The 26,085-nt window shown below is 41.9% G+C and overlaps 1 protein-coding gene across 2 annotated transcripts in view; it reads left to right on the top strand.

Annotated features, from left to right (window-relative positions):
• The window catches only part of CASTOR1 (cytosolic arginine sensor for mTORC1 subunit 1), a 76,484-nt gene that overhangs the window by 13,278 nt on the left and 37,121 nt on the right, over positions 1–26,085 (top strand). For both annotated transcript variants that reach the window (XM_040351998.1, XM_040352000.1), the window contains exon 3: positions 9,497–9,675. In XM_040351998.1, coding sequence (XP_040207932.1) covers positions 9,497–9,675 — 179 coding nt within the window. The remainder of the gene's footprint in view (positions 1–9,496; positions 9,676–26,085) is intronic.

Below are 26,085 nucleotides of genomic sequence, written 5' to 3'. Positions count from 1 at the left end.
TGCCAGTAAATACCTTATACAGGCCACTTCCTGTTTCTTGTCTGGGACAAAAACCTAGGCTTATGACATGAGAGAGATAATTTGCCAGCAAGGGAGAGGGCCAATGAGCGCTGCAGAGCTGGAGGTGTGTGGCTGTGTAAATCCAGGAAGTGAACAGGCAGCAGCTTCAGCTGCCCACAGTTAAAATGGCTGCAACCAGACTCGGTGGAGGGAGATTTCTGCAGCACATTTGCCAAGTACAGAATCTATATAAAATGATATGCAAAGTGGTTGGAGGGAAGCTTTAGAATGGCAAAGCTGTTTTTATTACAAATGATGTGAGCAAACTGCAGTTCCTCTTTAAAAACTGATCACTGTAAGCAGAAGAGCACAGCGTGGTCAGTTCTCTAGCTATGCTGGGAACACAGCCTGGTCATCTCCAATGTTCAGACCTGCCCTGACACCCCCTCTGCATAGCCCCTCACTGGGAAGCTCAGTGTGCTTGTTGCTTCTCCTTCCCCCAGCTCTTATGCAGCTGAGAACAGAGGGAAAGTGATTACTTGTAAAAAAAAGGTGTTTTATAGTGTGTGTGTGTGTGTGTGTGTGTGTGTGTGTGTGTGTGTGTGTGTGTGTGTTGTTGTTGTGTTTTTTTTCATTTTAGTTTTAAATGGAATGGGTTGTTTTACAAGGTGATTGTTTATAATGACTCTCTAATTCAGTCCACAGGATTCCTTCAAAGGGATGCAGTTTGAAGAGCCTAAAGCTATGAACATGATACTTAAAGGATCACTAAAGGACATTTTTTTTTTTTTTTGCTGAAATGACTGGTTACAGGGTATAGAGACATAATAGTTAACTGATTCCTTTTAAAACCGATTAAAAATACCGTATTTTGCCCTGAAAATCAGGGCAAAATCGTGGGTGCGCAGTATACGCCGATACCCGCTTTCCCGCCATGAGTTTGAATACTGCGCCCGCATATAGCGAGCGCAGTACACTCGTGAATCTTCGGCCAGTCTCGGCGCCTCTCGTACTGATGTCCTGACGTCCTGAGCGTACAGGACGTCAGTGCGAGAGGCGCCCGAGCCTGCCCGAAGATTCACGAGTGTACTGCGCTCGCTATATGCGGGCGCAGTGTTCAAAGTCGTGGCGGGAAACAAGCGGGAGGACGCCGCCGAAGATGGACGCCGGACCCGCCGAAGATGGACGCCGGACCCGCCGAAGATGGACGCCGGACCCGCCGAAGATGGACGCCGGACCCGCCGAGGCCGCAGAAGGACGCCGGACCCGACGAGGCCGCAGATGGACGCCGCGCAAGACATCAAAACTAAGTACAAAACAACAAAAAATCTTTTTTTCCCACAGGATTGGGGGCCACTTTGGGGGTGCGCGGTATACGCCAGAGCGCGTTATACCGCGATAAATACGGTAGATAAAAAGCAATCATAATGTGCCTCCTAGATGCAAAAACGAAACTGAAACTAGTTTTGTCTTTGCCTTGTTATTTTATGCCTCTGTGCTGGACAGTGCCATAGAGAGTCATGGCTTGGAAAACGAAACTAAAGTCTCCCATGACTTTTTTTCATAAGGAGCCAGACAACCAGGAAGTGTCCAGAACAGAGCAGAATTGCAGCAACATCAGAGAAAAAACGAACAATGAGGACATGAAACCAGGACTGCAGTAAGGTAAAGGAAGCTATTTAGCTAAAAAAATAAATTCCTTTAGTGACCCTTTAAAGTAGCTGTAAACCCCTTTTTTACAATCTTATGCTACAGGTAACCCTACCTTACCTGTTGCTAAGGAGGATATCTCCTAAACCTTTACAGTTTAGGAGAAATCCCCTGTCCCCTGCATGTGCCGATGTCATCGGCACATGCACACTGAAGCAATGGCACCTTGGCACGCATACGTGGGAGTGACGTCATCGCGGTTCCAGCCAATCGCAGCGTCGGAGCCGCAATACCCGGAAGTTACTCCCGGGACGACATGTCGGCGGCCAGAGGGGAAGACGAGGACCACTACGGGGGCTTCGATCTAAGGTAAGTAATACATAACGAGCTAGTATACTAGCTCATTATGCCTTTGTCTTGCAGTTTTTTTTTTGGGGGATTTGTTTTTAAGAGGGTTTACTTCCTCTTTTAACATGAAAGCATTGTTCAGGAGGAGAAGTATGACGACTGAAATTAAGCCTCTCCTTCCTAATACAGAGCAAAGAAGGGATTCATGGAAATCTTTGAGCAGTTTAAAGTGCAAAAGCGAAAGATTTTTAATGCAGATGAGACATGTTCTGTCTCTACTTCATTAAAGGGGTTGTAAAGGTTTGTTTTTTATTTTCTAAATAGGTTAAAGGGACACTAAAGGAAAACATTTGTTTAGCTAAATAGCTTCCTTTACCTTACTGCAGTCCTGGTTTCATGTCCTCATTGTTCAGTTTTGCTCTGATGTTGCTGTAATCCTTCTCTGTTCTGAACACTTTCTGGTTGTCTGTTTCCTGATGAAAAAAGTCATGGGAGCTTTCTCTCTGTGGTCACTAATCAAGAAGGTGTGATTACTGTGTGTCTAAAACCCCTCAACACCAATCGGTTTCGTTTTCCAAACCATCACTGCCCTGTATTGGCTCTGTGCAGCAGAGAAGCAGGAAACATGCAAAAACGAAACTGAAACTAGAGGTACATTATATGATTGATTTTTATCTATTTTTAATCATTTTTAAAAGGAATCAGTTAACTATTATGTCTCTATACCCTGTAAACAGTCATTTCAGCAAAAACATTTTTTTCCTTTTACAACTCCTTTAATTTAAGCTAGTGCATTGTTGGTTCACTAACCTTTTCCTTCGATTCCACTTCTAAATGTTTTTTTCTTTGTCTGAATTTCTCACTTGTTTCTCCTCAGTAAACTTGCCCCCATCAGAGCCGTTCTGGATGGGGGTTAGTCAGCCAGAACAGTTTACTGAGGAGGAACAGGAAGTGAGAAATTCAGACAAAAAACAAAGAAAAAAACATTTAGAAGGGAAATGGAAGGAAAGGGTAAGTGAACCAACAATGCACTAGCTTAAAGGAACCTATTTAGAAAATAAAAAACCTCCCGGGCCAATTCTGACACTTCTCACATACTATCAGAGCTCAAAATTCCTGAGCTACTAGCCAAGCCTTTAGAGGTTACTCGCCCCTAAACACACCCTTGTTAATTATCTCATAAAATGACACTGAAATGTTTTTTATGCAGAATTATGTTACAAAAATAAACGGCTCCCATTTGACCCCGCCTACCGGCAGCGTTCGCCCCCCACGCTCGCCAGAAGCAATTTTTCACTCGCAAAATGCGCTATATTACCAAAAGTATTAGGACGCCGGCCTTTACACACACGTGACCGGTATCCCAGTCTTAGTCTGTAGGGTTCAACATTGAGTTGGCCCACCCATTGCAGCTATAACGGCTTTAACTCTTCCGGGAAGGCTGTCCACAAGGTTTAGGCGTGTGCCTATGAGAATGTTTGACCATTTTTCCAGAAGCGCATTTGTGAGGTCAGGCACTGATGTGAAGGCCTGGCTCTAATTCATCCCAAAGGTGTTCTATCGGGTTGAGATAAGGACTCTGTGCAGGCCAGTCAAGTTCCTCCACCCCAAACTCGCTCATCCATGTCTTTAAGGGCCTTGCTTTGTGCGCTGGTCCAAATCATTGGGTAGAGCGGGGGATTATGGTGTGGGGTAGTTTTTCAGGGGTTGGGCCCTTCATTCCAGTGAAGGGAACTCCTTAAGGCAGTGGTATCAAACTCCTTTTCATCGTCGACTGCATCAACATTATGATTGCCATCATCTGTAAGATTAGATGTCCAGTGCATCCCCCTCCCCTTTACATTAGATGTCAAGAGCCACTCCACCACCACTCTCCCTTACATCACAGTACACCCCCCTTTCCTTATGCTGCTGCTGGGAAGAAGGTGGATGCATTGCTTCAAAGCAGAAAGTAAGGGGTCTGGAGGAGGACCAGAGGAGGGCTGGAGCTCTCCTACAGCTGCAGGAGAGGTGCGGGGGCCACATGAAATATCCTAGAGGGCTGGATTCGGCCCGCGGGCCTTGTGTTTGACACCTGTGCCTTAAGGCATTAGCATACCAAGACATTTTGGACAATTTCATGCTTCAAACTTTGTGGCAAAAGTTTAGGGATGACCCTTTCCTGTTCCAACATGACTGCGCAACAGTGCACAAAGTGGGGTCCATAAAGACGTGGACGGGCAAGTTTGGGGTGTAGGAACTTTACTGGACTGCACAGAGTCCTGACCTTAACCAGATGGAATACCTTTGGGATGAATTAAAGCGAAGACTGCGAGCCAGGCCTTCTCGTCCACATCAGTGCCTGACCTCACAAATGTGCTTCTGGGAGAATGGTGAAACATTCCCATAGACACTCCTAAACCTTGTGGACAGCCTTCCCAGAGGAGTTGAAGCTGTTTTAGTTGTAAAACTATGGGCCAACTCCATATTGAACCCTACGGGCGAAGACTGGGATGCCATTAAGGCAGGTGTCCCAATACTTTTGGTAATATAGTGTATATGTGAAAATCTATTTATTTTTGCTAGAAAATTACTTGGAACCCCAAGCATTGTATATTTTTTTTAAGCGGATGTCCTAGAGATTTAAAATTGTGGGTGTTGCCATTTTATATGTCTCACTGTTTTTTTAAAACATTTTTTAGTAAACAATACACTTTAGTGAATTTTATTGAGCAAAAACACAATAATAATAATACCAAATTGATTGGTAAAATATGTTACGCCGAGTAAATAGATGCCTAACATGTCACACTGTAAAATTGAGCATGCTTGTGTAATGGTGCCAATCTACAATACTTATAAAGCATCACCTATGGAGATTTTTAAGTCTTTACAGGTTACCAGTTTAGAGTTACACAGGAGGTTTGATGCTAGAGTTGCTGCTCTTACTATAATGTTCGCAGTGATACCTCACGTGGGGCGATCGCCGTTTACATATGTGTGCGGGACCGACGCGCGTGTCCCAGTTCTGTGAGGAGAGAGAGATTGTGAGTTCCTACGAGCTGGGAACCACGATCTCTCATCTCCTATAGTCAGTCCCATCCCCCACAATTGGAACACACACATAGGGAACACTGTTAACCCCTTCATCGCGCCTAGTGTTAACCCCTTCCCTGCCAGTGATATTTACACAGTAATCGGTGCATTTTTATAGCACTAATCGCTGTATGAATGCCAATGGTCCCAAAAATGTGTCCGATATGTCTGCCATAATGTCGCAGTCCCGATAAAAAAAACGCAGATTGCCGCCATTACTAGTAACAAAAATTATAATAAAAATGCCATAAATCTATCTCCTATTTTGAGGATGCTATAACTTTTGCGCAAACCAATCCATAAACGCTTTTTGTAAATTATTTTTAATTTATTTTTAACCAAAAATATGTAGAATACAGATTGGCCTAAACTGAGGAAAGAAATAGTCCCAATTTGAAAATAAAAATAAAAAAAGAAGCTATTTTTTAGAGCAAAAAGTACAAAATGGTGTGTGTGTGTGTGGTTTTTTTTTTTTTTTTTGTTTTGTGTTTTTTTTTTCAAAAACGCATCCAAGCAGCCAATTCTTCCATAGGGTGAAGTGGTTAACTGAACAAGCTGAAGTTAGAAGCTGATTGGCTATCCTACACAGCTGCACCTGATTTTTCACTCTCCAGTTTTAGTAAATCAAACTCGCTGTTTCTCAGAAACCAGATACAAATGGAGATCAGTGGTGTCTCATCCAGGGACATTGGCCAGATATGGTATAATACTGTACAGGGCTTTTTTTCTCAAACAATAGGTGCTGGAACTCAACCACAACCCCCCAAAACCCCTCCACCCACACCCCCCCCCTCCAAATCACTTTAAATAGTGGGTGTGGTCAGTCAAATTTCACAAATAGTAGGAGGGTCTTAATTGGGCATTAAATACCAAGATTGCATTAGATGCAGAGTTCAGGGGGGTTACACACAGAGTGCAGAGTTCAGAGGGGTTACACACAGAGTGCAGAGCTGACACTTAAACCAGACTTCTGTGTTTACGAGTGATTGTGGTGAGCAGCCCCCCCCCCAAAGGGTCTGAGCCAGAGGTGGTGGAACTGAGTTCCACCAAGTTCCCCCTGAAAAAAAGCCCTGACTGTACATAGTCACACTGATCCAACTATGAAATATACCATACCTGACATTTTTCTTTAAGAGCCCTTTCACACTGGTGCGTTTTCGCGGGGAAAATATCAAGCAGCATCTTTGGAGCAGCCTTTGAGCGCTGAAAAAAACACTCCAAAAACGCCCCTCTCCGTTGAAATGAATTGAAAATGCTGTAAAATCGCGGTGTTTTACCGCTATTTTAACGCTCCGCTATAGGCGTTTCCAGCGTGAAAGGGCTCTAAGGAACATTTTGGGTGAAAACATTTTCCAACTTTTGTAATCTAAGCCTTCTCACATATTCATGGAAAGCTGAAAGGATTGCTTTCTTTAGTGAAATTCTTTTGGATGGGATTTTCCTACAAAAGCCCTATTGGGGATTCCTCCGTAATCACATTTTATCTAGTCCATTCATCCAGCATCTCCATCTGAAAGTGTTAGTTGGAATGTGTAGAGGTCTGGTAATTCTTCATAGTGCTACTTTCCAAGTAACACAGGGACATGCTCTGTTTACATTTTTACATGATTTATTTTCCGGTGTTCATATAGCATTGACGTAATCCTATGAAGGACAGAGGACCATTTGTATCTGTTCTTGAAGAAGCTTACAATCTTAACCAATTGAGTACTGGCCTGTAATACCCCTTCATTACCAGGCCATTTTTCAGTTTTCTGTGCTGTGATAGTTTGACTAACAATTACTCAGTCACACTGAGTTATATTGAACCCAAATGTATTTTAGATACATTTTTTTTTCAGACAGATAGAGCTTTTTGTTGGTCATAGTCATTACTTGCTGGGTTTTTGGTTTTTCCTAAATCGAGAATAAAATGACAAAACCCTTGAAAAAAAATTATCTTTTATTCTGTTATCAAACATTATTGAATAAAAATGCCAGGACAGTACACAAACATCCAAAATGTCCTTTTTTATATATTATGTATAAAACATTCTTGCAACCTAGAGAATAAAATGGCGGTTGTGTCAAAACTTGATCACACCGTATTTGCGCAATGTTCTCACAAGCGCATTTTGGGGGGGGGGGGGAATACACTTTATTTAATTTAAAAACAAGACAACAATAAAGTTGGCCCAATTTTTTTTAATTTTTTTTTAACATATTGTGAAAGATAATGTTACGCCGAGAAAATTTATACCCAACATGTCACCCTTCAAAATTGCACCTACTCGTGGAATGGCGACAAACTTTGACCCTTAATTTCCATGGGCGACGTTTAAAAATTTCTACAGGTTACCAGTTTTGAGTTAGAGGAAGTCTTTTACCAGAATTATTGCTCTTGCTCTAACGATCGCGGAGAAACCTTGTGACTTACATATGTGTTCTTTTCTGCACACAAGTTTGGCGAGAAGGGGCGATTTTTTTTTTAACTAAAAATAAAATCTGGATCACTTTTATTCCTATTACAATGAATGTAAACATCCCTTGTAATAGAAAAAGGCATGACAGGACCTCTTAAATGTGAAATCTGGGGTCAAAAAGAAAAGACATCAGATCTCATATTTTCACTAAAATGCAATAAGAAAATTAAATTGTGTTTTTTTTTTTTTGTTTACAAAAATACATTTCCCCTTTAAGAACATTGTGCAGAAGTATTGGGCTTCTGCTATACGATGATGTGGAGCCGAGCAGGTGCCATCTTACCTTCGCTTGGCATCTAGCCTGTGAGAAAAGAGGACCCAATTGTCTCTTCCTCTACCAACGAGTCCGGTAAGCGGCAGGAGGGGGTGGCCCTTTCCCACCCCCAATAAAAGTGATCTTGAGGCGAATCTGCCACTGAGACCACTTTTATATGAAAGCCGATCACCTGCTTTGAAAGCATCGCAACACGGGCAGTTTTAACCCTTTGGTCGCTAAAACTAGCAGCGCTTTACCGCTAAAGCGGCATGGCCCCAATGTGAAAGTGCCTTTACTGACTTGCCATGCCTTCTTCTGTACTATGTCTGTGTGGAGGAAGTCATCTTGGTAAAGGCAGCACTTTGCTTTTACATGTCAAAGCTTCCCCCTGGTGACTAGGAGGGGGGATATTCTAGATCTATTTGATGTGCACCAAATGCCTAAAAAAACATTCTCGATACAAGTGGTATAATAAGCTTGATATTTCTTTTTTAATAGCTGGCAATCGGATGTTCAGGAAAAAGTGATCTGGGTGGCTCTATTTATAGCCATCTAGTTTTTTCCCTTCAATTTAAGAATGGGTAAATCCATAGTGGTCATTCCTATATGTCCAACTGTACTTTTAGAATTGATGGTTTATAGCATATAAATGACCTAAAATATAGATGAAACCTGCTTTACTGATAACTGCTTATGGCCCATACTCACCAACCCGAATATCGGACGAAAACGATCGTCCGAGGAAGAATCGTACGATTTTCGGATCGTGTGTACACTACTTTCAAGAGCCGATCACGACAGTTCATCCGATATTATTCGATCGGACAAGCACGGAAATTTTCCTCGTACGATGTCAGATCGTACGATTTTCGTTTAGTCAGTATAGTTGTCCTCCGAAAATACAATACAATACAAATACATTATAACAAATTACATCACTTCCGATTTATTTTTTTCTGTCGTACGAGAATTTATGTGACTTTAATAACCCATTTCATTTTACTTGCGACTATTAAGCGAAAAAACGTACGATCCGTCGTCTGATATTCGGATCGTGTGTACGGGCCATTAGCCTGTGTTTTTGCCGTGATTTTGTACAGGTCAAAAGGTCACCAATGTAAAAAGCTGAAAAAACGCCTGTAATCTGCCTAAAAAGAAGCTCATGTCGTTTTTTAAGCTTTAGGTGACAGAACATTTAAATGAATGGTATTTTGCTTGTTGGGCGTTTTCGAACTTTTGAGATGAGCTGAAAACGCTCAGGTGTGAATGCAGCCTTATGGCCCGTACACACGATCCGAATATCGTACGACGGATCGTACGACTTTTTTCGCTTAATAGTCGCAAGTAAAATGAAATGGGTTATTAAAGTCACAAATTCTCGTACGACAGAAAAAAAAAATCGGAAGTGATGTCATGTGTTGTAATGTATTTGTATTGTATTTTCGGACGACAACTATACTGACTAAATGAAAATCGTACGATCTGACATCGTACGAGGAAAATTATTGTGCTTGTCCGATCGAATAATATCGGATGAACTGTCGTGATCAGCTCTTGAAAGTACACACGATCCGAAAATCATACTATTCTTCCTCGGACGATCGTTTTCGTCTGATATTCGGATCGTGTGTATGGGCCATTAGACTTTCATGATGTGACATCGGTGTTCTTGCCCTCATTTTTACTTTTTCTGTGTCCCCGGCAGAGCTTGCGAAGTCAGATTTCCTTCATGTGGCAGAGAACACCTGGAGAGTCCTAAATGTGCTGTCCAATGGAATACAGACTGGAGGCGTTACAAAGATTGCAAAGTCGGTCATTGCTCCCCTGGCTGAGCATAATGTGTCTGTGCTAATGCTCTCCACCTATCAAACGGACTACATTCTGGTAAGATGCCTAATACTATATAATGGGTTGCAAACGCAGGTATATTTTATAGTAAAATACAATATACCGTATTTATCGGCGTATAACGCGCGCCGGCGTATAACACGCACCCCAATTTTAACAGGGAATTTTCTGGATTTTTTTTTTAAATAAACTTTAAAGAAGCAATCTAAGGGTCAGTGCCCATGAATGTCTCGTCACACATGCACAGTTCCACCATCGGCATTGGACCATCTCTGGTCCAATGCTGGTGGCGGAGGCTGGACTGTGCATGTGTGATGCGACAGCCGAGAGGAGATGACGGCTCGGTGATTTACGGCCGGCGCTCGTCCCCCTCCTTCCCCTCCGAGGTATGCTATCGGCGTATATCGCGCACCCACGATTTCCCCCTGATTTTATGGGGAAAAAAGTGCGATAAAGCGATAAATACGGTAAATCTGGTTTGCTGAGTAAAGGTGAGTAATGTTGAATAACCACTTTGCACCTAAAGGGTAAAACAAAGCTAAATTAAGCACAACTCTAATGTTACAACCTTGACATGTGTTAGTAAAACCATACATATCATCACAACTACTCTGTGAATCCAGGGGGATTATCCCACGTTTTCTTTTTTCAGGACATCTTGGGCTTTCATTTGGTGATAAATGGTAATGGATATCTCCTTGATTTTTATTTTTTTTATTCAAAGGAAAACTAGCCCAAAATAGTAAAAACATTTTCTTTAAATTTAGCTGTTAATTTCTTGCTACTTCCACAACCTTCCACTGAAGAACAAAACCATAATAAATTCTTCTCCCGACGATCGCAGTGATACCACATGTGTGTATGTTTTGTACCTGTAGTACAGCCCACAAACAATAGTGCGCTATTTTTTAAATTAACTTCTACCTAAAACACACTGATACTAATTGGGGAAAAAAAAAATCCTGGCACTGACCTAGATCAAACTTTGAGTATTACCGTATATACTCGAGTATAAACCGAGTTTTTCAGCACTTTGTTTTTTTTGTGCTGAAAATGCCCCCCTCGGCTTATACTCGAGTCACCTTTTTGCTCCTGGACTTTGGGTACCCTTTGGCACACATATAGCCCCACTCTTCCTATATAAGTGTGCAATTTTTTTTTTTTTTTCCAACCCCAGGCACCCCTTCCATAGACTCCCATGTTAAACGTCAGTCTAGGCATGGGCACAGTGAGGCATGCACATGGGCACAGTGAGGCAACGTGAGGCATGCAGATGGACACCCTAGGCTTATACTCGAGATAATACGTTTTCCCTGTTTTTTTGTGGTAAATCTAGGTGGCGCAGCTTATATTCGGGTCGGCTTATACTCGAGTATATACCGTACTCAAATTTTAGAGTCATTTTAGAGTATTCTATGGATTAGTAATGACTGTTGATGGTTTTTGTTTTTTTTGTCTTTTATTAAAATCTTATTTTATGCTCTAGTCGGGTCCATTCTGGCTTTGTTCCCTTGGAGTTGGACATAGACAAAGTATGTATATTTGATTCCATTCTTGTGCATGACAGGTGGCCAGGGCTTGCATGGCAGAGTAGATGCAGAATGAAGATGTTTCCTCCTGACAACACAAAATGTGCAAATTATAAATGAATTGCAGGCATGCCTGTTGGAACTCCCTAATGTGCAAGAGATTAAACTAATTTGGGAAACGCATGCAATAAACAAGTGGCATAGGTGTTAAAGCGGAGTTCTGGCTAAAAAATATTAAGTCAGTAGCTACAAATACTGCAGCTGCTGACTTTTAATAATTTGACATTTACCTGTCCCCCGGTCCAGTGAAGGCGGGCGCGAGAAGCCCTGCTCCTCTCCCCGACTGTGGCTTCACAACCGGGCACGAGCCTCGCTGCGCACTGTCGTTGGCCTATCTCCCCTCCCTCCCTCAGGAAGGGAGGGGCTATAGGTGAACTTCCTTCCGGTGCCGCGGAGCCCTGGGAGAAAGTGGGAGCTGGAACTGAAACCCTCTAAAAAGAGAGTTTCTGCTCCAACCCCCCCCCCCCCCAAAAAATGACATGCCAAACATAGCATGTCAGGGGGTCACCTTCACTTAAAGTGGAAGTTCCATTTTTGGGTGTAACTGCTTTAGTCTTTGTTGGGTTTTAATTGATGTGTCTTGCGAGGGGTCTTCCCTTACTTTTTGTGTACCAGAGGGTGGCTGACCAGGAAATACTTCAAGTACAGTAAAACCTTGGTTTGAGAGCGTTTTGCAAGATAAGCAAAATTTTAACAAAGTTTGGCTTGATATACAAGCGATGTCTGTCTTGATGTAAGAGTAGCGTCATGTCAAAACTGAGTATAAAAAAGGCGAGGCGACTCCAAGTGTAGAAATATGATTAAATTTAATGAAGGTACAACATAGAAACTCACATGGTTGATGATTAAAACGGTCACATCTAAGTATACAGGCATTCGGGGGTAAAGAAATTAGGCCGATATTTTACATTGACCGCCGTTCCTCCTCCCTTCTCCACACTCGGCGGCTCTGGCAGCATCAAGCGTGTGAAACTGACCAGTAACAGAGAGGAGAGAGAGAGAGGGGAGCTGTCAGCTCGATGTCAGGGGTGAGCGGGACTCAGCAGCTACATTACACCAGCCAATGGGATGGTATCTGGGCGGACCGCTACTTGTATGTGGCCCCGCCCCCTTTCTAAAGCAGCCCATTCATTGGCTAGTGTAATTTAGCTGCTGGGTCCCGCCCACCCCCGACATCGAGCTGACAGCTCCTCTCTCTCTCCTCTTTTAGTTTCATACAGTTACACTCGGCTTAGTGTGAAACCTGCCAGTGCCACCGCCAATCAGTGCCAACCAGTGTCACCCGCAAGTGCCCACCACTGCCAGTGTCACCCGCCACTTCCAGACAGTGCCACCCACCAACCATGTGAGTTGCTAAATTTTGTACCTTCATTAAATGGAACTAACTGTCCACCAATATTTCAGAGACTTACCAGATTGATTGAACCCTAATGAGCCTACGCCCAGAGGGTCAACAAAGCTGAGTGTATACAATGGATGTAACAGTGTGGGGCCAGATCTTCATACGGCAAGAAACCGCAAATCCACCAATCGAAAGGGAGATGTCTAATGCTTGAAGATGGTAACCCCCTAACTTCATTGATCTCGGCTCGTCGTACGTGTTGTAGGTCACTGCGTTCTTGACGTTCGGAATTTATGACAAGAGTTATGTGACAGTGTTGGTCACAATTTTGAGTCGTTTTCCTGATCTTCTGCAGCAGAGAAGCAGGAAAACGGCTCAAAATTGTCTTGCATAAACACGGTCACATAATTCTTGTCATAAATTCCGAACGTCAAGAACGCAGTGACCTACAACACATACGACGAGCCGAGATCAATGAAGTTGGGAGGTTACCATCTTCAAGCATTAGACATCTCCCTTTCGATTGGTGGATTTGCTGTTTCTTGCCGTGTGAAGATCTGGCCCCACACTGTTGCATCCATTGTATACACTCAGCTTTGTTGACCCTCTGGGTGTAGGCTCATTAGGGTTCAATCAATCTGGTAAGCCTCTGCAATATTGGTGGCGGGTATTCCACAAGTGTGCATCAGGTTCAAGTGTGAATCACCATTGATCTGGGATTATTTACCTAGTCCTATACATCAATCAAGTTTTCTCACCATTTATCATTTGGACTCTTTTTTCTTATATGAATCAGTCCCTTTTTTCATTTACACATCTGTCACTTGGTGTTTTTTTGATATAGACATTCAGTGTTTATAACATTATCATATCATCACTTCGCGCTACAATTTGTATGGTTTGTTTGTCATCTTCCTTTGTTCACTGGTTTTTGTAGCTGCTCACCCAATAGATAGCGCGGAGTTATTTTGTTTTGTATTATGCTAGCCATACACCTATCGAAAAATCGTTGGAACGAGTTTTCGAAAAATGAACACATGGTCGGGAGAGCAAACGATTTTGCCATCATGTAACGACCGAAATTTTGATTGATAAATCGTTCAACTGACATAAATTATTACATTTTTCGTTTGTCTTGTCACATTAACCCAGTGCAAACTGTTCGGGCGAGAAACACATTAACCTTCCACTTTATCGTTCGGCTGAAGTTTTCCAAACTTTTTTCCTTTGATTTTTTTTTTTTTGGGCTCAAAAATGTCACAACCGATTTTTTGGATTCATGCCCATTAACTAGACGATAAACAAACTGTCCAAATCGCAGATTTTCGGACGATGTTTTGTCTAGTGTATGGCCGCCATTAGTTTGAGATTTGGGTCACTGGCTCTTCAATTGATTACATTTGGGCATCAGTGTTTTCTTACATGAAGGATTTTCATAGGAATATATACAGTCCTGCAGCATTGCCAGTAAGCTGAGCTGTCAAGCAAGTCCCATCTGTCATGGCAGGGCTGGGGGAGGGGGAATTTCTCTCTCAGTAAAGGGCTTCATTACATAAGAGTTTATCTAGTTTTCCTGCCTATAATCATTGTAAAGAACCAATCGGAAAGCTTAAAATGTTGAGCTAACGTGGTATTAAAGTATTTTTTTTACCTTTTACTAAATCGGATAAAAATAACTCCTCATATTAACTTAAATTTAAAAAATCTCATTACTGTACTCGGAGCTTCTGTTTTCAATCGTCCCTTGGCCCCCTGTAGTACAGAGCAGGAGCTTGATATAAAGACTCGCTTAGGACTCCATAGGTCTTGGCAACACAGAACAGGATGGTCAAGTGGTATTTGACAAGGGAAGCTTCAAGAAGGAAAGTAAAAGAAAACGGTTAAACTGCACGTGAGTTGTTATTTTTATATGATTTAATAAAAACCTAATACCACCTTACAAGTAAGCACTGTGATGTTCTCTACTACCCTAGTTTTTCCTTGAAGCAATATTAAACCCAAAACCAAAATGTAATATATTGCAGCTTACCAATCATTAGATGTGGTGTCTACATTAGTTTTCTTTTTTAGACTTCTGATCCAGCCAGTAACACACCTCCAGTATAGGAGTCCTTACATTCTGCATTAGGGAGCAAAGGGGGCACAGTAGACAGCAGATTGTTAATCTGGGGGGAGGGTAGTGTTAAATGTAGTAACACACTAACAAAGCACTGCACAAGCAGTTTTTTTCTTTTGGGATAAAGGTTTACATAAAAGCTGATCCTTGTTGGCAATTCTGCCAGTGGTAAATGATTTGTCTCGACAGTGGTAACTGAAACATTTGCAGGAGAGCTTGTTCATTTGAAACACAGACTTGCTGGTCACCAGGTAAAAATAAAGGGGAAAGCTAATGCAGCCATCAGATCTAAGAATTGGCAAGCTGCAATACACGTGTTGACGACCAACGGTCTGCACCCGGCACACCGCTGCTAAACGTCCGGTCCATCAGTGCCAAGAGGAATTCATGGGCACACGGCCCGCAGACATTTTTGCCGCTCTCCTCCTCTTCATTGGACAGTGGCCGGTATCACAGGGCTGGATGGGGCAGAAACTGCTGAAATTAACTCTTGACATTAAACCGTAAGCGATTGGTTGCCGAGCGATCCTAGCAACCTGTGATACCAGCCGATCTCTGCTGTACACTTATGTAAGGTAGGAGAGTTCTACCTACACAGTGTTTATGTGGGGTGTAGGGGAACAGAGGAAACTATGGGGGGTACAGAGGACACTACAGTGGCAAGGGACACTGCTTTGGGGGGCACCGGAAACTGCTATGGGGGGAGGGGGGCAGAGGAAATTATGGGAGTGATGTAAAGGGGGATAGAGGACACTGCTATGTGGGTTCAGTGGACACTGAAATAGGGATGGGGACCCCATCTTCAGACCATGCTGGCTGGCATAAGCCACCCTTGGGTGCCAGGATGGGGGAGGATAATAAGAATTCCCAGCCACATGCTCCCTCAGGGTGAACTGACTTTGTCTTAGTGAAGCACCTTAAAGAACGAGGTAAACCTGTACTGTTGTTAATATGTTAGAATTATTTTTATCTTCATTTATTAGCAGGTGAATGTGGCCCTCCATGCATTCACATACATTGAATCTGGCCTTTAAGTGGAAAAAGGTTGACCCATTCTGCAATGTTTCCTTTTGGGTTTAACATCACTTTAAATTGCATTGAAAACTACTCGGCATGCAAATGCCAAACTTTCTACTTGAAAAGTCTGTGCTTTAGCAGTGCACACCTAGCTCCTAATGAGAAAGGGGTAATGCTTTGGCGACTGTTAAGACTTGGACCTCAGAGCTGGAAGCAACCATTGCCACTTGTCCTTGATCCTGTCAGAAATTCAGAGATGTCCTATGCAAACTTTGTTATTCTCTCAAGCACTGCTATAAGTGCTATCTACTTCATTTTCTTGAACTACAGAACACCTTTACCCTATGTTTTAGAAACAGAGGTATTCTGTAGTTTAACAAAAGACAAGTGGGTAGGGCTGACACCATTTCTTGTCATTTCAGTCAAGTAAAAGTACTGTATTGTCGGCTAACTCTGTTAAAACAGGTAAACTACCCTTGTAGTTTTGCTTCAGGCCTATCCACACATTAGCGCTGTGTTAACAAACATATGTAATGTTAAGGTGACCTATTTTTAAATAAGACTTTCTAATGCACCACATTGCAGCCATAATTGGACATGACCCATGGCATGTTTGGCAGTCACGAGGACCTTCTAGCTGACTTAGAATCACTAACCCCAAATATGTATGCAGATAGTGGGGTTGATTTACTAAAGGCAAATACACACTCTGTAAGTGCAATTGAGCTTAGTAAATGAGCAGAAGATCTGCTGGCTGTCGTCACCCAATTATATGTGCAAGCAACCATGTTTGTGTGTGTTTATTTTTTCTTCCACGTAATTGGGTACTCTTTGCAAAGTGAAGCTTTACCTCATTTACTAAGCTCTGAAACAACTGCACTTTGCAAAGTGCACAGCCTATTTGCCTTTAGTAAATCAACCCCAATGTATTGTGTATACTTTTTCAGATGAAAGCCAGAGAAGGAAAATGAAGCTTAGTAGGTAGTCAGATAACTAGAATTGTGAGAAAGTCCTCTACAATGGCATCCTCCATGGTTTTACTCAGAAAAGGTTTATATGTGGGGGCTGGAACCTTGTCTAAACCAAGCCCACATTTTAAAATGTCTGGGTGGAGTTCTACTTTAACCAGGTAGCTTGGCTGAAGAGGCTATATCAGCAGCTGGAACTTAGACCTAAATCAAAGTTTATATTTGGAGAGTCAAATAAATGTTAGAGAATACTGTCCCAAAGTGATAAACTGGACTCCTGGAGCCTAAATACCTGGTCAGGGTGAGGTCACAATTCACTAAGGGATGTTTATGCCAGAAATATATATTTTTTAAAACCACCATGTTTGTAGTCTCTGTATATTTTTATAAATTTAGCAGAATGTCTGTTTGGAATAGCAGAATATTCTTGTCTTCCGTTCAGGCTTCACTGTAGGCCTCTGGAGGGATTCCTCCTGGGTTCTTGTATTTATGTTCCTTGTCGGTGAATGTAAAGTGCAATCTGCCCCCTACTGGCAGTGATAGGACTATACTATATGGAAGGAGAGGATCACCAGTACCCTAGAGATGGGTTAATGAGACATAGGTATTTGCAGTTCTGATGGAGTTGGCTGCAAGTTGCTTGTCATGTGAACTTTATACCAATTTAATCAAATTGTAGGGTTGTTGGCATGGCAAATAAAATAATGACTTCTTTGTGTAGCTTCTAGATATTGAAGTCAAACTACAACCACCTTTTGCTGTAACTTGACATTAGAGCTATAAAAGGTCTATGCTTTGTAATTGTTATAATCCAGAACAGGAATAACATGATACTAGTACCTGTCTTTCTGTAAGCCTTAACAGAAAATTCCTCTTGTATAATTATTTTAGTATTAAAGCTGATTTTCATTTACTGAATGGGTTAAAACCCAATTTGCCATTGGAAAACTGATGAAATTTGATACAAAAAATACAGCAGCTGCCAATGCTGAACAATTATACGCTTAAGGGCCCTTTCACACGTACGGACAAACGGTCCGTTTATTACAAGTCCAGTTACGGACTTGTAATGTATCCGCTAACGTCCGCAACCATCCGCGTCCGCAAAGATCCGCTTTTGCGGACGGAAGAAAACCCTATTTTTCTTCCGTCCGGCGGAACGGATCGGATGAATACGGACACACGGTCCGTATTCCACCATAACTGGCAGTGTCGGGTTGTTTAAACTTTTTTATTTACTGTTTGATAAGAATATGTAAATACAAAGATGTATATCCCTTAACCACAGGCTCACATTAAAGCGGTGTTCCAGCTGCAAATATTTTTTTTTAAAAGCCAGCCCTACAAACACTGTAGCTGCTGACTTTTAATAAGGACACTTGCCTGTCCTGGGCGCCCGTGATCCGTCCTTCGGATCGTGTCCCGACACCGCCATCCTCACTAAGGGAAAAAGGCAGTGGAGCCTTGCAGCTTCACTGCCCATTTTCTATAGCGCATGCACTAGTTGTGCATCGCTTTGTGAATGGGCAGCTGTCTTCTGGGACACACACTGGTCCCAGAAGACAATGAAAGGCGGAAGACTACCGCGGAATAGGAAGTGGTAGATTAGGAAGATCTTCCTAGCAACTGCCATTTCTGGTAAGTAAAACATTTTTTTTCAGCCTTTTTATGTAATTTTTTTTTTTTTTTTAGGGTGGACCTCACCAGAGATTATCCTATTGCTTTCTAGTTTAGCAGAACATTTACTCCGGAATAACGGCACTGCAATGAATTCTTTGATCTCAGCAGATGTGGTCAATGCAATAATAAGCAGCAGTGACCAACTCTCTCCACCACTGCTGTTTTTATGGGAATGGTGGGAGAACCCAGTATTTCTTGGTTATATGATTTAAAATGAGGCTCTCTGTGTTCTAACCACTTGTCCACCGGGCGCTTAAACCCCCTTCCAAACCAGATCAATTTTCAGCTTTCAGTGCGCTCACATTTTGAATGACAATTACTCGGTTGCAATACTGTACCCATATGATTTTTATTTTCCCTTTTTCACACAAATAGAGATTTCTTTTGGTGGTACCGTGTTTCCCTGAAGATAAGCCCGGGACTTCTATTAATTTTGGCAACAAAAGACACAGGAGGGCTTATTTTCAGGGTAGGTCTGTCATCTCTCCCCCTGCCTGACAGGAATGCCCAGTGTGAACTGAGCTAAAATTCTTGTAAAATCCCATAATCCACTCTCAGTAGTATATAATATACAATGTGTGTGTGTTTCTGTAATATAATTGTTCCAAATACTTTCGTTATAGCGCCGCTCTGCGCTTCTGTGACCCCCCTAAATTATATTACAGAAACACACACATTGTACATTATATACTACTGTAGTAGAGTGGATTATAGGATGTCACAAAAATGTTAAACTAGGGCTTATTTTCGGGGTATGGCTTATATTGCAGCGCTCCTGGAAAATAACTCGAGGTCTTATTTTCGGGGTAGGTCTTATTTTTGTGAAAACACTGTAATCACCACTGGGTTTTTTTATTTTTTGCGCTATAAATGAAAAGAGACAGAATTTTGTAGGGGAAAAAATAAATTTTTATTTTGTTATAAATTTTTTCACATTTTAGTTATTTTTCTTCATAAAATTTGGCCAAAATTTATACTGCTACATATCTTTGGTAAAAATAACCTAAATCGGTGTATATCTGGTCTGTTTTAACGATGTATAGTACCTAAGAAGCGCTTCATGCCTCCCTATTGTGAAACTCCGAGTGCTTTCACACTGTGGCAGTGCGCTTGCAGGACATGAAAAAAAGTCCTGCAAGCAGCATCTTTGGGGTGTGTGTGTTCATACGTATACACACCACTCCAAAAACACCCTGCCCATTGAAATAAATGGGCAGTGGCGCCGAAGCGCCTGCAAAGCACTTTGGCAGCGCCACAACACGAGTGCTTTTAACCCTTTCTTCTGCCGCTAGCGGAGTGCTTTTAAAGCGCTGCTAAAACTAGCGGCGATTTCCCACAAATTTCCAGACACAGCCCCAGTGTGAAAGTACCTTAACAGGCCAGGAAAGTACAAATATCCCACAAATTACCTCTTTTTGGAATGTAGACATTCCAAAATATTTACAAAGAGGCACGGTGAGGTGTGTTTTTTTTTTTTTTCCCACAATTCTTTGCAAAATGAAGAGATTTTTTTTTTCCGCAAAATTATCATATTAACAGGTTATTTCTCTCAGCATATGCATACTTGCAACTACACCCCAAAACACATTCTGCTACTCTTGAGTATGGCGATACCACATGTGTGAGACTTTTTTCACAGGCCCAACATGGAGGGGACATAAATTACATATAATTTCTTGACTACCGTATTTTCCGGCGTATAAGATGACTTTTTAACCCCTGAAATTCTTAAGTCAGGGGTTGTCTTATACGTCGGTATCCTAACATGCAGACCGCGGCCGTCCATTTTTCAAAAGCCGCGCCTCCTACTTCTGCTGTTCCGTGATAGGCGGAACATTCGGCTTCCCAGGAGACACTGTGTTCAGTGTTCCGCCTATCACGGAGGTCCTCTTGTCCGAGGACGAGAGGGCCTCCGTGATAGGCGAACACTGAACTCCGTGTCTCCTTGGAAGCTGAGTGTTCCGCCTATCACGGAACAGTAGAAGGAGGAGGCGCGGCTTTTGAAAAAAATGGACGGCTGCGGTCTGACAGATACTGCATGTCTTTGGATAAGTTAAGGGATCGTCAAGGCATGCAGTGACACAGTGAGGCATGTAATGGGGCACAGTGAGTCTGGCATGTAGTGGCACAGTGAGGCATGTAATGGGGCACAGTGAGGCATGTAGTGGCACAGTGAGGCATGTAATAGGGCACAGTGAGTCTGGCATGTAATAGGGCACAGTGAGTCTGGCATGTAATGGTGGCACAGTCTGGCGTGTAATGGTGGCACAGTCTGGCATGTAATGGCACAGTGAGGCGAGGCATGACTAGTAGGAAGGGGGTCATCTTATACGGCGAGTATATCACAAAACCAACATTTTAGCTGGAAAATTAGGGGGTCGTCTTATACGCCCAGTCGACTTAAACGCCGGCAAATACGGTACCTCTTGCACTTTTGAAGGCCCTGGAGCACTAGGACACTGTAAACGCCTAAAAAATAACCATGTTTTGGAAAACAAACACCCCAACATATATTCTATGAGGCATAATGAGACTTTTGAAAATGTGATTTTTTTTTTCACAAGTTTTTGGAAAATGTGGAAAGAAAATGAAAACATAGACAAAGTTGTCAATTTTTTATGATGTTTCTAACACACACAGCATGTACATAGCAAAAATGACACCCCCAAAATACATGGGAAAGCAGGCAGGACCCTTTAAACCTCCTTTAATAAATATCTTAAAACTAGAATAACATACAGACAATCGTGTGGAATAAATAAGGCCGGGGCTGCTTTATTATTGGTTTTATAGACAGAATTAAAACAACAGAATTCTTTATTAAACTCAAACAAACCCAGCCACTACGGCTCAGGCTGTATATAACTTCAGACTTCCAAATCACCCAAAAGACAGGTGGGAAACAAGGGACCACCTGTCGCCAACCACCCCGAACCGCGGCCATTTCCACACAAGTGCCCAAATTAGCATTAAAAATATCTAGACCAATATTTGATAAGTGGACCCCATCTTTCCTATAAAGACCTTAACATACCCTTCCAATTCTGTGTGCCTGAAAGATGGAATGCCCAAAGGTGACAGCAATTTGGCCAAAGCCCTATTGATATGACACCTAATCCTTTCAAAAGGGTGCCTGACAGGCAAAGAGAGCCAACACATCCGTTGCACCACTTCAGAAAAGATTATTACAGTGTTTGGGAATAATTGAAGTCTAAAGAGATCATCCCTAATTGTAAAAATAATCAAGTTTAAATCTTACCGATATCATTGCCTCCTAAGTGGACGATCAACACATCAGGTAGAGGAAATTTCTGCAGAAGCCTACCTATTTCAGATAATAAGCTAGCCCAAACCATACCCCTCCTACCAAACCACAGAATTTTAAAACGCAAGGGGTCCAAACCTATATTGCAAGAATAAGTTCTTTCTGAAGCTCTCTGTTGTGCGAAAAAAAAACGAAAGAATGGCCAATTATCCAAATTGTTCTGGCATGATCTAAAAAGAATCAAAAAGACTGGTTAGGGCGAACATATAAAAGATAGCTATCGGACTTCCACCTACCTACTTTCTTTATACAATCAGCGTCTAAACCTAATCTAGCTGCTTCAGTAGCTGCCCCGATTCTAAAAGAATGTGAAGCCAGATGAGAATCTTGCAAATTTAACGCTTTTTAAAAAAAAAATTTAAAACACTAATTAACTGATATTTTGTTAGAGGGGAACCGGATTCATGTATAAAAAAATTACTAAACACTGAAGGTCTAATCCGAAAATAATGGTTTAACAAACCCACAGGGCAAATAGATGGGTTAGGACCAGAGAGCAATTTTACCCAAGTACCTTTACCTAACTGATCTGTTTTAGATCGTCAAAGGAAAATTCTAACCATTGTAGTTGAAACAATGACATCAGAGGCTTGGATGGTATTCAATTCTGACACCCTAAGCACTGCATAAAATGGTTAGGAAAAACGCACGAAGGAGGATAGCCTCAAAATTAGAAAAACAAACATGTGAAGCAACTGAACAAAGCTTTTCAAGAATAACTGGGGTAATCGATAAACGCCGATCCTTTCCAAAATTGTTCCTCTTATAACCCTTTAAGGCTTGTTGGACAGAAAATAAATGTAAACAGGATGGTAGGTTATGAAGTTAAAGAAAATTTTTTGAACGTAAGACCATGAGTACTGTTTGAGTAATAAAGATTGTAAAAATAATAAAACTAAACATTCTGAAAAGGAACCGATAGGTTCTTGGATAGAGGTCAAAAAGAACAGCCACATGAACCAGGCCGATTGATATCCAGCCATGGTTGAAGGAGCAACTGAGTTCTCAATACAGTCAGATATAGGCATCAAATCAGGTCCCATAAAGCGGGAGGGCACTGGAGCCCTACTGGATTTGCATCTGGACAAAGCTGAATAAATCGATCCATCTGAAAGCGAGACAGAGTCCGCCATATCATTATCCTTACCCGCCACATGAACATCTTTCAACCAAATATTAAGACTCAAACACTTAAAAATCATGTGGCGCAAAAGGATAATGACAGGCGGGGATTTAGATGTTAAACAATTAATTGCAAACATGACTCCTTTGTTATCGGTCCTAACTAAAATCCTTCTATTCTTAAAAAAGGGGCCCCAGAGGACCCTGACATGAGAATAGGGGGCCCCAGGGACCCTGACATGAGAATAGGGGGATTTTAAGCCAGAGATAGCAAGGTATAATCTTTGAGAGAATACCTTACCCACTGGCATGACCCTAGAAGCGAAGGCTAGTAAACCAAGCAGAGATTGCATATCTTTTAAACCTACTTTCTTCATTCTTATTATAGTTAACAATAAAGCCCTAAGCTTGTTTATTTTCTCTTCTGGCAAACAAAACTCCAGTAGATCAGAATCAATGGTGATACCCAGAAAGTCGATACAAGTCGAGGGCCAGGCCGAGAAATACCAAAATGGCTACATACTTTGAAAAAGGTTTCCAATAGGAAAATGCAATCCGAAGAACCTGCTGGGCCTAAAAATAAAAAATCATCTAAATAATGAAGTAAAAAATTTGACCCAGCCTCCACGCTAACCACCCAATCCAAAAAAGAGGAAAAAGATTCAAAATAAAAACCTGACAATGAGCAGCCCATCGGTAGACATTTTATTTTGACAAATGCATCATTAAAGAAAAAACCTAGGGAATTAAAACAAGTCGGATGAATAGGAAGGAGGCAAAAAGTAGATTTTATATCTGCTTTTGCCATAAGGGTCCCTTTACCCAAAATTCTAAGTTTTGATAATGCATCCTCAAAGGAAGCATATGACAGAGGAAAGGCTGGTATCAATTTGGTCATTCAGAGATTGGCCCTCAGGAAACGACAAATAGTGGATTAACCGAAAATATATTTTTTTCTTTAGGGACAATACCTAATGGAGAAATTCTAAAATTTTTAAAAGGAGGGGAACTGAAAGGACCCGCCACCCTACCTTCAGAAATTTCTTTTGAAATTTTTTCAACAACAATATCAGAGAATTGATAGATGGATTTTACATTTCTTACTAAACACCCTGTACCTGAAAAAGAAGGTAAAAGGAAACCCTCCCTAAAACCCTCCAGGAGCAACTGGGCCCTTGACTTGTCTGGGAACACCGTGAGCCAGGGGAGCATATTTTGCCAGATCACTGGCGTGCGAGCCTTTAGGAACAGATCCTGACTGTTGATTAGCTGAGGACATCTTTTTGAAGCACTTAGCGACTGAGTGTGCCCCTGAACAAAAGGCACACTCATGGCGGTACCTGCACAAATTGGGCCATTTACACTGACCGTCATTAAAATTGAAGCAGATTCCCTTCTTATACACGGTATTTGAGACCTGTTGAGAACTCTGGCTCTGTTTAGGATAATTTGCTCTTTGGGGGAGAAAAAGATTGAGCCAAAGGCCCACGTCCTTAACCCCCCATTTCAAAGACGGGTGTACTGATAATTTTTGACGGAAGGCCTCATCGTAATTGTACCATGCAGTACCACCAAAATTTTTAAAAGCCTCCAAAATAATATCTACAGTTGTGTTCAAAATTATTCAACCCCCCAATGCTGTAAAGGGTTTTAGGGAATTTAGTGTACATTTGTAATTGTATTCAGAATGAAATCCTACAAGGACTTCTTAAAGAACCATATGCAACTAAAATGACATCAATTGGTTTTGTAATACAGTAGTAAATGTTTCTTTTGTGAATTCTTCATTTACACAATTATTCAACCCCTTAAAGACTACCACTCTGAAGAACAGAGGTTCATTGAAGTGTATTCAATCAGGTATTGAAAACACCTGTGGATGTCAGGGAGCAGCAATAAAGCCTAATAAGCATTAATTAGGCAGCTTTAAAATGACTGTGATACTCGGCTCCTTCTAGACATTTACTGGTGTGGTTACAAACATGTTGAAGTCAAGAGAATGGTCCAGGAAGACAAGAGAAGAGGTGATTACTCTTCACAGGAAGGGCAATGGCTATAAGAAGATTGCAAAGATGTTAAACATACCAAGGCACTGTTGAAACGCTACCTGGTCGTGGCAGAAAGAAGATGCTGACTTCGACTGCTGTGCGCTACCTGAAGCGTAGAGTGGAGAAAAGTCCCCGTGTGACTGCTGAGGAACTGAGAAAAGATTTGTCAGATGTGGGTACTGAAGTTTCTGCTCAGACAATACGGTGCACACTGCGTAATGAAGGCCTCCATGCCAGAACTCCCAGGCGCACCCCCTTGCTGTCTCCAAAGAATAAGAGGAGTCGACTGCAGTATGCCAAAAGTCATGTGGACAAACCACAGAAGTTTTGGGATTGTGTTCTGTGGACTGATGAAACTGTTTGGGCCCATGGATCAACGCTATGTTTGGAGGAGGAAGAACAAGGCCTATGATGAAAAGAACACCTTGCCCACTGTGAAGCATGGCGGGGGTTCAATCATGCTTTGGGGCTGTTTTGCTTCTGCAGGTACAGGGAAGCTTCAGCGTGTGCAAGGTACCATGAATTCTCTTCAGTACCAGGAGATATTGGATGACAATGTGATGCAGTCCATCACAAACCTGAGGCTTGGGAGACGTTGGACCTTTCAACAGGACAATGATCCCAAGCATACCTCCAAGTCCACTAGAGCATGGTTGCAGATTAAAGGCTGGAACATTTTGGAGTGGCCATCGCACTCACCAGACTGAAATCCGATTGCGAACCTCTGGTGGGACTTAAAGAAAGCAGTTGCAGTGCGCAAGCCTAAGAATGTGACTGAACTGGAGGCTTTTGCCCATGACGAATGGGCGAAGATACCCGTAGATCGCTGCAAGACACTTGTGTCAAGCTATGCTTCACGTTTAAAAGCTGTTATAACTGTAAAAGGATGTTGTACTAAGTACTAAGATTGAATGTCACTTGGGGTTGAATAAAACTGATAATGATGTTGGCACAGAAAAGACATTTGTGGTTATTTCATTATAAATGTTATGTTATATTTGTCTGACCTACACGTGCCTCTTTGATTTAATTGTAAGCAGGATGACTGAATGATCAAAATCAATGTCAAACTGGCCAAAACAATCAATTTCAGTGGGGGTTGAATAATTTTGAATACAACTGTAATTGTTGAAAAAGACACTCTTCTCAGGAGATTTCTCACAAAGAATACCAGAAAAAATGCAGAAGGCCTGTAACCAGTTTTTAAACGACCTAATCACAGGCCTTCTCCTATCCTCC

Source organism: Rana temporaria, chromosome 1 (assembly GCF_905171775.1).
Source record: "Rana temporaria chromosome 1, aRanTem1.1, whole genome shotgun sequence".
Classification (NCBI taxonomy): Eukaryota; Metazoa; Chordata; class Amphibia; order Anura; family Ranidae; genus Rana; species Rana temporaria.
This window is presented reverse-complemented; position numbering and strand designations above follow the sequence as displayed.